General features: G+C 39.5%; 1 protein-coding gene across 1 annotated transcript; it reads left to right on the top strand.

Annotated features, from left to right (window-relative positions):
- Positions 1–4,993: 4,993 nt before the first annotated feature.
- On the top strand, positions 4,994–11,156 carry LOC119916586 (melanopsin-A-like). Its single transcript, XM_038736636.1, has 3 exons — positions 4,994–5,656; positions 10,623–10,759; positions 10,853–11,156. Exons 1-3 carry the CDS (start codon positions 5,534–5,536, stop codon positions 11,016–11,018), a joined length of 426 nt encoding a protein of 141 aa, XP_038592564.1. The 5' UTR covers positions 4,994–5,533; the 3' UTR covers positions 11,019–11,156.
- The last annotated feature ends 1,173 nt before the right edge of the window (positions 11,157–12,329 follow it).

Raw genomic sequence — 12,329 nt, 5'->3', positions numbered from 1 at the left:
AAGTTGACATTTTTGGTCATCTTGAAGTTGCCAAAGTCCCAAATTTTCTTCTGTGTTTAGGGTTATTGTTAGGCAGCGAACTCTAGTGGTCATAGTAATTATGGTGGGAGGGAACGAGGAAGCCAGGTGAGGTAAGAGCGAGAAAGTCCACTTAGGGGGGAGACCAGGGTGGATGGAAGGGTCAAACTCAGGATTTTCACCAAACCAAGTAGTTTGTGGCACCATATTATTGTTACCATGATGGCAAAGCTCTATTTAGGTATGAGGACGTGTTGCATATTTTCCAATTCTACACAAAGTGGCTTTAAGGGACTGTTAAGCTGACTTCAAGGATGGACAGATGAATTCTACTGACTTTTCTACAGATCTATTCTACAGATTTTCATCCATCATTAGGTTAAAATTTAAATACTTTGTTTATGACCAGCAAAACAAATGACATTCCCAACAGCCATTATTGGGACATCACAGTAGGAAAAGCATTAAATGTAAAGTGTAAATAAAAGAATTACTGATGGCTGAGATCCTTGTAGTGGCTTCACTTTCAGGGTCCTGGTGTTGTGCATGCTTGCTCACTGTCACACTGTCAGACACTGTTATTAGTAAGACCTGTGTGTTTCCTACTATGACAAATCAGAACGTGTACTGTCAAGAAATCCGTCATGTTAGCATTGTCATTGTTACCATGCTGATTTATAGTATTTAGTTGAAAGCACCACATTAACTAATTAGCCTGAGAGCTGCTAATGTTGCTGGAGACTCTTTTTCAATAATGTCAGCATGTTAATGAACAAATCCTAATATCTAAAACTCTTTTAGTAAAATTAAACCCATTTTTTTTTTTGCTAACAAATAAAATAGAAGCTCAGTAACAACATCAGCCTTTAATATACTTTAGTGTACTGTGTCAAAATAAATGCATGTACTTTATCGAACTATGTTTTCTTTAACTGACTTGCCCTGTATTTTTCAATGGACATCTCTCTTTCTAGCTTCCTATAGCCTGGTTCGCATTTCCTAATTCCAGTATTTGCTTTGAGTTATGAAAGTACTGACCCTAGATGTAATTTCTGGGAAACCTGTGACACCAGTCCCTCAGTCTGACCTGCTGTCCCACACCCAGACAGATTTTTGAAATGTCAGTTATCTTAGGTGTCTTGTCTGAAATGACACTACACTGCTGTCACATAAGAAATTTTCAAGACAGTTGACTGCAGTCCACGTGTGTCTGTTGTCTCCTCCTAAGTTTGAAGACTATAAAAAAGGAAAAAAAAGCTTTATTCTTTCCTGGAAATTAAAGACATAAAACCAGAGATTTGAGTCATGTCTTTGACCTACATCCCCTTGTGCATAGCCTTGTGTCACTTTGAATGCACACTGAAAAAGCTACTGGAGTTAGTGCAGCTATGCAACTGGTTTACCACGATAGATATGAAAGATGCTCACATTCACCTTTTTGCCAGATCAATTTGCAGGAGATCGCTCCTCGCATATGTCATTGTTAAGCTGTTCATTTTCCCACCTGATGGCTTTTTAGTCTTGGTGAGAATAAAACGAGAGCATCCACCAATCATTGTGGAAGCCCCTTGTTGCACAAAAGCCCTATCATGCAGAAGTGCACTCTCTGATGTCACGGTGTACTGACACACCCCAGAGTACACTTCTACATGCAACAATGTAAGAAGTTAAAACACTGGAGGTCAGCAAAATCAAGATTTTCAGTGGGTGCTAAGTTTCACTTTAAAGGATTGGAGCCATATTATTAAAGGGACAGTTTAGTTTATGTCCATGCTCATTGCATGATAATGCTACACATCACTAATAATTTGAGAAACAAATCATCACATTTGCTTTGTACTGTTACATCATTTCGTGCAGGCTAAAATCAACACTTTGACTACCAAATGAAAAATTGAATGCCGGCACCAGTATTAGCTAGTGTAGTAATGTGGCAAGCCATACAACTACAGTATTTTGCGACGGATAATGTTAGCAACTGGTCGGCGTTCGCAGGCAAGCTAACGTGTCCAATAGGATGAAAGGCAACTTTGAGTTAGTTTTTATATCCAAAACAAAGCGAAGGCCTCTCCAAGACTCAAATGCCTTTCCGATGTTGACTGTGTTTTTGCCTGACGTTGAAACTGATTCATGTTTGGCCTGACAGGCTTTGGCACATAAAACTTTTTGGTTGTTTTTATCCTTACATGGAGTTTGTGTTGTAGTCTGTATTGTGCTGGGAGCTGGTTGTTTTTTGGTGTTAGCGGACTCCATTTCGTTAGCTGTGGTGTTGTCGATTTGTATTCAGTACAGAATCAATAGGCAAGAGGCTTGGGAGCGAGCATGAATGTCACAGCCTACATAAACCAATGGATTTTGTGGAAAATCCCATCCTATTTCTTCATATAGGACACAGAATAGTGGCTGTTCCAAGTGACCGAGAAAGCAGGCGTGTGCTTAATTTTTATGAGAGGTTAGCGTAACATTTCATTAAGAAATGTTACATATAGGCCCTTTGATGTTATAAATTACTCAAGTGCTTTTCTTGCCATGAAACATTTATTTTATTTTTTCTAGTTCCAAATTTCAACATACTCCACAAAAGTGAATGCATAAGCTCATACAGTTAAAGAAATGTGTCTGTGCCATTATTAATAGTTACTATTAAATGAAATAACTCTGCAGTCAGCTGAGTCATTGCAACAGGCTGATGTTCATGCTTTAATTTATTGTTATTCCGATGTTAGTTTAAATATGTATGTATGTATGTATATGTTTATGTACAATTTACTGTGTTACCATTTCTCTGAATGTTCTCTTCAATGCTCAATAGACTCATTTGGTTTCTTAGGTAGACACATCACATCAACTCGCCTGACCTGAAATTGGGTCATTGAATTGGAAGCTAATGACCATTAAATAACCTTATATAACCTGAAGCTGAACAGGAATAAGTATGATGGCGGGAGGATCATGCCACACAGAGTAGTATTGTTTTTGGACTTTGTATTAGTTGTGTTTCTTGTATAATGCTACTGTTGTTAAAGTCCATACCCAGATTCTGATCCTCTTAATATCAGCCAGAACTCCTCGTCATGGGACCAGTTATGTTGTAGGTTTTGCAGCTGCCAGAGGGCTGCATTGCTTGTGACTACACACACATTGACACGCTGTACACATAAAATCAAAATACACAACACCCATGCAGGAAGGATGTGTTTATTTGTTAAAGAGTTTCGTGAGAAGGGAAGAGGATAGAAGTTAAGAGTTTAAATGTGTTGCAACCCTGAAATCACATGCACTATGTGTGTGTGTGTATTGAAAGTAAATGTATGATTTATTACAGTGCTAGGAGAGCCACAAATGTGCAGAAATCATGGTGCACAGGGGTCAAGCCTGTGCACCATGATTTGTACACAAGATCTTGCTGCTCACCTTTCCCAAAACCAATCATATCTTTCTACAGGGTCAAAAAATCTAAATTCCCTTTGAGTTAAAGTTGATCCAGAATCTGTATTGGTGGGTTAATTTTATTTGACCGTTATGCTGTATTATGGTTCATTAAACAGCATTAGCATTAGCAACATATTGTTATCAAAATGGAAGAATACAGAATAGGACATTACATGAACAGTAAAATTGGTTATGGGAGAAGTTGTTAGTGTGCCTTTGTGTACATAAACCAAGTACAAGTCCAAAGGCAAGCAGAGAGTGATGGAGCAAAGAGATCAAAACGGGGTTAGGGAAGCAAGGACAAGTATCATAAGACCTTGCACTTCCCCCTCGAAGGAACAGAAACTGGAAGATGGCCATGCTTAAATTCCTCAACATCTTTCTTCTGCTGTTGACAAATGACCATTATTCACAATCTACCATTCAGCCTCACCACCGTTCTGTACACATGGTGGAGTGCTCTCAGCTAAATGTCATCTTGGATAGAGATGAAAGGCATGCTTTATTGTTCGGCCTGTTAGAGAAACAAACATGTTCCTGGTTCAGGTCTCTCTCTGTAGTAACTCAGCTATATCTCATTGCATCCTCTGCAGAAATCATGTGACAGAGAAATTAAAGTACATGCATAGATTAGTGCACCTCTGATCTCTGTCATTGCTGGTTCTGTGCATACATTGAGAAGCACAATTGTGATTTTATATTGCTCAGTTTTGACTGTAGTAAAGTATCTTTATGCGTCTATAATCAATATTTTTTTATATAAACAATGGATCATACAACTACTTGGATGTGAAAGGGGTCACTCGCAGTTGTGAACCCACAGAGAATAAATTTTTCAAATTTTTTTAAATTCCCAGACTCTGCACTTCCCTTCAGCTGTTTGGAGTTTTATTGCAGCTTATTGTTTTGGTTTTCCACCAGAATCAATGTTTTGGTTTAATCTCAATACTCTCATACATTGCTTTTGGCTGCAGCGCTGTTTTTTAGCTAAAAAGCTCTAATGATCCACACACACACTACCTGCTCAGCACCAAACGGGAGGCAGACGGAGATACTAGCTGGTGAACATAATAGAGCATTTAGCAGCAAAAAAAAAATTATATTTCCATAATGTGTCAGTGTTGTGTTTACAGCTTGCATACGCTATTGCAGGTTTAAATCAATTTATTTAAATTATTTATTTAAAAATAAATTTATTTATTTATAAAGTGAGCGAGATGTTAACTCTGAATGAGTGAATGTAGAATCCTCTCCTGCGCGTCTGCGTCCTTCTTTCCTTTTTTACGATTAAAACATTACAAAGACATTTAATATCTGGCCAAATGATCCAAAATAAATACCGTGTAATCCTTCCATTATACTAATTTCTCCCATCCTTCTTTAGTCTTTGCAGAAGTATGTTCTTCTGACCTTTCCCCAGAGACTCAAAAGCCAAAGCTCCTCCCCGCCCTAATAAAATATGCTCTGAGTCATGTGCTGAAATACAATCAATATAGATTTTATCTGTTATTGCATAACAGCAGAAGATGTGAGCAAGATTTCTACAGGCTGCACACCAAAGTTGGATTTTCTGCTGATGATGGACACAAAAAATGGTTATGGATATCACAACCCATGTGGGTTCCTAGAAGACAAATTGTTTTGATCCTCTGCATGATTTTTGTTATTCATTTTCAGTCCTTCCTTAAGGGTCAAAAACTGAAGAAAGGAAGGGGAGAAGAAGACACACAAAAGAGGGTATGATAAGAGAGGAAAAACGTTTCAATTAATTCCTTGAAGTTCAACAAACAAACAGGAAAATGGCTATTCTATTTCTATTTGTGCACACACGCACAGACCTACTGACACACTCAGAGGCTTCCCCGGAGCAGGGATTGGACGAGAGACAAAGAGAGAGGGAGAGCACTTCTTTCCCACCCCTCCACAGCCGCTTCAACCTACTACCAGTAGTCCTGTCAGAGTGAGATATGAGAACAGGGCGGCGATGACGCCGGGCCACTTGGACTCCTAGACCACCTCAGACTCAACACCTCTCCCGTCCACTTCTCTCACACTCAGCCGCGTTTCATTTCATCGCCGTGGAATGGATTCCCGGCTGCTGATTGGACCGGGGATGCCCACACCGGACCCGACAGCCCGGACACCCTGGAACATCAGCTCCATCAGTCCCCACAGGCTCATGGAGCTGTCTCCAGTCGCTACGTCTGTAAGTATCCTGCACCCACGGCTTTTTTGTGTATTTTAGTTTGTTTGTTTGTTTGTTTTTGGCTGCGTGAACCTCGGTGTGAATGGAGAGCTTCTGTGCGCCGCAGCGATGCGTAAACGCGGACGCATCCGATCCAGAGAAGCTAAATACCTTTTTTTTGTTTTGTAAGTGTTTTCATTCCTCCTCCATATAATTCATAACATATGAACGCCGCACAAGGGAAGTGTGAGTGAGCGAGATGTTAACTCTGAATGAGTGAATGCAGAATCCTGTCCTGCGCGTCTGCGCTCCGTTCATTCAGCACCGCACCTGAATGAAGGCAGGAGTGAAGCGCAAATCCTGTTAGCTCTACTGTTTCTTCAGCTTGTACTATTGCAGAAAATGGTTTTAAAAGCTGCTGTGGGTGAAGGGTGTGTATCACCTTTTTGTGTGCGTGTTAAAAACGCCATTCGTATATTCTTATTGCAGTATTGCTCATAATTATCTATATAGTGAGTTTATGGATCTCATCTCCTGTCAGTATGGATCTCATCTCCTGTCAGTATTCCTTGTAATATTTGAGATGACTTGTGTGTGTGCTCATTTAGTGTTGCACTCAGTGGCGTTCATGTGGATCCATTTGATCATCACATAAATTCTTGCCCTCCCAATCTCATGTAAGCGCTTCAATAGACCCATTTGGGTCCCAATCTTAATTTACCGCATGAAGGCTGCAGGCTCAGTTCAGTTCAGATCTTTATTATCACACAAGAGGAAATTCTGTTTGCAGCAAGGCACCATAAAAACATAAAACAGCTGGTTTTGTACAGCATGCTGATTTGGATTGTTGGTTTTAAAATTTAAAGGCATGTGATCATGCAAGCTCTAACATCACGTTTACATGTGACATTTAATTCTGACATTACACATTTTTATTCCAAGAGGTGTGGTCACCAGCAAGAGCAATGTGTTCAAGTGTCATGGATGATTGGACTCCATCTCTCTCTGTCTTCCTCTGTGTCTGAAGGATGGGTCAGTTTACGCATTGACTTCCAGGAAATCCTTTTATACAGATGTGTAGACCAATAGGCTACAGTATCCAGAGTATAGAGTATCCACCTCTGTACATAAAATAAATATTTAAAAAAATAGTGTTTCTTCAAACCGAGTAAGTTCATTAAGATTTTTACCTTATTTTCTAAAATGAATAAAAAATTAGAAGCTAGCTACCAGTCACCTGTTTTTTTTCCACACAGCCGACATTGGATGCTTGTTATCTTAGCTAGCTAGCTAATAATATTAACTTACTGATTAGCTTACAAAACACAAATTTAATTTCCTGAAAAAAACTACACAGATCCCCCAGGTCAGCTGTTACAGTTTACTGCAGAACAACTCAAGAAAAGTTTGTCTTGATGTTCCTGCTTTCCTACTCTACGTACAATTCCCCAAAAGTCTGCAGGCACCTGCTCAAACAAAACTTTGACGTTTACTTTGATTTTTTTAGTTTGGCCAATATCCCCTCTCTGCTAACATGGATGGGCTGGGGTTTATGACCTACACTGCAGCCAGCCGCCAGGGGGCTGCTTCACCTTTGGGGAGCTGTCATATTGTCCATCTATATAGAGCCTATGGTTTCGTCTCTGACATTGAAGTCCAGACCTGCAGGCTTCAGTCTCTACTGGTGTTGTGGTCTGGCCTTCATGGTGGGAGAGCGGGGAAAGCTGATACTGAAGCAGTGCCTGAGGGCAGCTTCTGCTGAGACAGATGAGATCTTGTACTCTGCAATAAGTGTGGTTTTCATTTAAAAAGTCTTTTAAAACCTTCTGTGTTTCTCTCTAGAGACCTCTTTTCCTTTTAACAATGTTTGTTGTATTTTGTCTCTTGATTATCTATCTAATCTACAATCTCTGGATAATTAAAAAAAATATGGGCCCAATTGATGAATGTGTATGCATGCAAACACGTTTTTGCAGGGGTGTGTCTGTGAAATGAAAACGATGTGCGTGCTGATGTGATTGAGCGTGCCTATAAGTGGATTTGTGTGAGAGAGTAAGTGTGTGTGTATAACTCAGTATTGTGCTATCATGAGTAGCTACTGACTCAGATAATCAAGATCCAATGAAAATACATTTCTCTACTGTAAATGAACCATTGCACTGATTATTCGCATGATAACGGTGCCTCTGGAGGCAGTCTTTATTTAGAGGGAAGCCCCTCAGCCATGTTTATTAAATGAGTCTTGGCTGTTACACAGAAATGTGTGTGTGTGTGTGTGTGTGTGTGTGTGTGTGTGTGTGTGTGTGCGTGTCTATATGTTGCATACAAGCAAAAGTCAATTACAGTACATATGTTTGTAAGCGTTCAAACACATGTACACAAGTGTGAGTAGCTATTTTTGCTTGTTCATGCTCACATGCATGTGTTTTTTAATTCAGATTAAACTCCTTCTCCTTTACTCTTCTCTCACTCTCTCTCCTTTATCTTTATCTTCTTTCTATCTTGCTTTAGTTGTCGTTGCCTGTTCTAAGTGAATGTGTACTAGACAGCCACAAGATCATTTACATTTATATGACTTGCTCTCCACTGACGAAGGAAAGCCCAGAAATTCTGGCACCATGCCTTTAGTACGTGCTCACAGACTATAGAGAGAGTATAGAGAGATATTAACGCGCACTATTTCCGTCTTTAAACCCTACACAAACACACTGTAGAGGAGACATCCATGTCGTGTTGCTCACCATGCATCTTTCTTCCTGTGTGATCAGCATTAATCTGACCCCTAGCCGCCAGAGCTAGAAGGAAAGGAGTGATCGAGAGATTTAGTGTACAGAGGAACAGACGTGAAGGAGGGAATTAGCAGGGATAGGAGTGATGAGAAAGACAGATCTAGCAGAGAGAGTGCGAGGGATATGAAAAGGAGAAACCAAACCTGGGAAGAAATGAAGCTGGGAGGGAGTAAGACCTTGAAGACGAAGGTGTCAGACTGGATCCAAGTGTGTTTACATTCCACACACACCACATCTGCATATCATCTTCACTTACTGCTCTTGTCCCCGCTTTCAGTAACACATCCCAATGCCCTTTTCACTCATTTGCTTACAGAACCACCATCACTTTTCGCTATATGTAGGCTACTTTTCAAATGTCCTCCTTTTAGTAACAGGAACTTGTAAATGCAGAAAAGTAAGACTGCTGAAACACAAACGCAGACACACATGCACACTTAATTGCAGTGGCCAGGATTAATGAGAGGAGATGTGTGTGTTCCAATTGATCTCTGGGTGGTAATAAGATCAAGCTTAGTTGATGTAATCCTGGTTAGTGGGTGTGTGTGTGTGTGTGTGTGTGTGAGAGAGAGCGCATCTGCATTAAAGAATCACAGTGAGAGAAAATAGGAAAGTGTTAATGCACGGAGTGTGTCAGAAATTAATTCTCACAATTATTATTCAGAAATATGATTCTGAAATGAGCCATTCTGCATAATTACTACTTTTACTTTTACTCCATAAGTGTCAGCAAAATAGTGTGAAACCAACAACAGAATGTGAATGGTTCTGTCCCAGTGCTCGCGTGGGAGCATGAAACAAACAAAATGGGGACCCACTTGTATAAACATTGTGCCATAGTGCTACTAGTGGTCAAAAACGCCACAGTGTACCTATAAATACAACTCTGAGGCAGCAATAGAATACTGCTACCTTCAAGTATTTCCATTTTGTGCTACTTAGCACCTCTATTCCACATTTTAGAAGGAATATTGTAATCTTTACTACTCATTTCTGTGATTGCTGGAATCATTATTTTACAGGTAAAGATTTTACAAAACAGGATATATCAGTTTGCAATTTTCACTACAGATGTTTTTATATCCAACAGCATATAAGTTGTTTGATTTCAGCACTACTGGACAAGCTACAATATTAAAATACTGCTTGGATGTTAATGTATAATCTAATCAGAACTTTTACAGCTGATGCTCAGTGAATGTGAAAACAAAAGCACTTTTATTCATAATAGTACAGTATTTTTCTATTGTGGTATTGCTTCTTTCAAGCAAGGATCTGAATATATCTTCCATCATTGCTTCATGGTTTAACTCTGCTCATGATTAGCCATTTTATGCATTTCATTGTGTAAATGTGACTTTTCAAACTGTGTCAATTCTTATTACCAGATACTGTGATTGACAGGTACTGTAACAGTTTAACAGTAAGGCCTTGTAGAGTTTCTTTGTGGCTGACAGAGGTTGGTAGAAGTCATGACCTCCAAAACAGAATAGTTACTGGAGTATAATTAATGGATCATTGCTTTTATTTTCTCTCAGCTCTTGAAATAGAATGAACTCTTCAGTGTCTGTACTTATGTGCTATAGATCACTTAAAGTCACCTACTGATGTTGAAACCTCAAGTTAACATGCCAAACCAGTCATTATCACCCTAATTATTTGACTAAATCCTATTAAGTTATTATTTGAAGAGAATGTGTATGGAGCGGGCTCCAGACTAAGTGGATTTTCTCTCACTGTAGGGATGTATCTAACATTTGCTGACACACTTAAGTGCTGAATCTGAATATGTACCCACCGACCCCTATAACCAATTATTCTAGTGTGGTGCAGTTTTATTGCTTTGAATGTCAACACAATCAATAATAAAATATGTCTTTATATTTCCTTTTCTTTAATTTGATCTTAAATTAAAATTAAAAAGGGAAAAATTTAAAAATCACTAATAAAAAAAATATAGTAATCCAGATAGTCAGCCTATAATTAAATGTTAGAAAGAAAAAGGAAACTGAAAATGGGTTTTAAGATTATGAAAAGTGAAATTTAAAATCAAAAATGGAAAAGCTTAAATGTAAATGCTTGGGAAAAGAAGTCATTACAATTCAGGCTTTAAGCTTTCCTTCACAGCATTGCTGAGACCTGCAGTAAAATCAGAACAGTTTTTGAGTGACATTGCTATCCTGTTTTCCTGTTGCTAGAGTCCCATGGTTCCAAGCCACCCATTTCCAACAGTAGACGTCCCAGACCACGCTCACTATACAATTGGTGTTGTCATCCTGGCCGTGGGCATCACAGGCATGCTGGGAAACTTCCTGGTCATATATGCTTTCTGCAGGTACTTTTTTTTTTACACTTGTTTCACTTGTTTAGCATCACATTTTTGGTTTATAGTATCTGTGATAATAACATATGTGATGTGTGCGTGCAGGAGCCGGAGCTTGCGCACACCCTCCAACATTTTCATCATTAACCTGGCAGTCACAGACTTCTTTATGTGTCTTACTCAGACACCCACCTTCTTCATCAACAGCATGCACAAGCGATGGATCTTTGGAAAGAAAGGTAAGACATGTGTGTGCAGTGAAATGGTTTAGTGTTTCAACTTTATTACATAACATTTTGCACTTTATATTTAAATATAGTACCTAACCAACAACCTAAACACAGACTAATGATATTATAACACTCTTTTACATGTGCATGCATGCATACACACACACACTCTAAATTACAAGGGGAGTTTATTGTTTCTTTACCGTCTTGAGTGTGACCTACAGTTCCATTAAGATTCTTTTTTTTAAACCTGTCCTGCCCAGCAGCCTGGTGTAGAGTATGATGAGCTGGATACCATATTGTGCTAGACAGATTTTACTTTAACAAGAGAGTATTAATATACTCCTTTGTCTGTTTTATTATTTATTTAATTATGTATTGATTTGTCACCGGCCAGACAGGGGGGCAGACGTGGGGATAGGGGGGTACAAACAGACAGCACAGAGAAAGGACAACACCTGTAAGAGAAGGGGGATGGAAGGTGGGGACAACAGGGAATAGCAGAGGGAAACACCAATTGCAGAAAGCAACGAAACCTGCAATGGAACAGAGAGGGGGGCTTGGGGAGGAGAAAAACAACAAAAACAAACAAAAACAAAAACAAACAAACAATAAAAATAATAATAATAGTAAAAGACAACCAGCCGAACAGCAGCAATAAACAGTAAGATATAAACATAGTAAGACAACTAAGAGAAAAATGAAAACAACAAACAGTCACGCACAATAAATAAGCAACACAGCACAGCCACCAGAGCTGGAATAATAACAATTAATTTAAATAAGTAACTGAAAGAAAAGCATCAGGAATAATTCTACCAGGGACAACCTAAATTTGTTTGTGTCTATGTGTGAGAGTGTGTGTGTGAGTGCGTGTGGGTGAATGTGTCTGTATATATGTGTGTGTGTGTGTGTGTGTGTGTACATGTGTGTGCGCATAAGCCTGTTAAAGAATGTAGTTGTTAGTGAGAGTGAGACGCTACGACTGTGCCACACCGACCCCAGCAACAGGCAGGCAACAACCCCAGTAGCCAATAGGGATGGAAGAAATAAATAAATAAATAACAAAAAACTAAATATATGACTCCCAGATGCACCACGATGCAAACGCGGAAGACCCCAACCCAACCAACAGACGCCCAAAAATAAAAAGTAAAAAATAAAATAAAAACGACCAGCCAAATGCCAGTTGACAACGAAATGATGACGGAAAGCAAGTCCCAGCCGGCAGCAAACGCACTGTGCAGGTCACCGTGCACCCGCCAATAAAAGTCTGCCGTCCCCACAAACGCCGGAAAAACTAAGGCCGCCTGCGCCAGCCGACATCCCCCATGCACAGCACGCCCCCACCC

Source organism: Micropterus salmoides, unplaced genomic scaffold, assembly GCF_014851395.1.
Source record: "Micropterus salmoides isolate LMB-PRFRI ecotype aquatic unplaced genomic scaffold, ASM1485139v1 Ms_hic_scaffold_21, whole genome shotgun sequence".
In the NCBI taxonomy this organism is placed as follows: domain Eukaryota; kingdom Metazoa; phylum Chordata; class Actinopteri; order Centrarchiformes; family Centrarchidae; genus Micropterus; species Micropterus salmoides.
This window is presented reverse-complemented; position numbering and strand designations above follow the sequence as displayed.

Coding starts and splice junctions, on each gene's coding strand:
- LOC119916586 (XM_038736636.1), top strand. CDS start 5,534: ATGGATTCCCGGCTGCTGATTGGACCGGGGATGCCCACACCGGACCCG. Junction 5,657..10,622: donor TGTCTCCAGTCGCTACGTCT/GTAAGTATCCTG, acceptor TCCTGTTGCTAG/AGTCCCATGGTTCCAAGCCA. Junction 10,760..10,852: donor GTCATATATGCTTTCTGCAG/GTACTTTTTTTT, acceptor GTGTGCGTGCAG/GAGCCGGAGCTTGCGCACAC.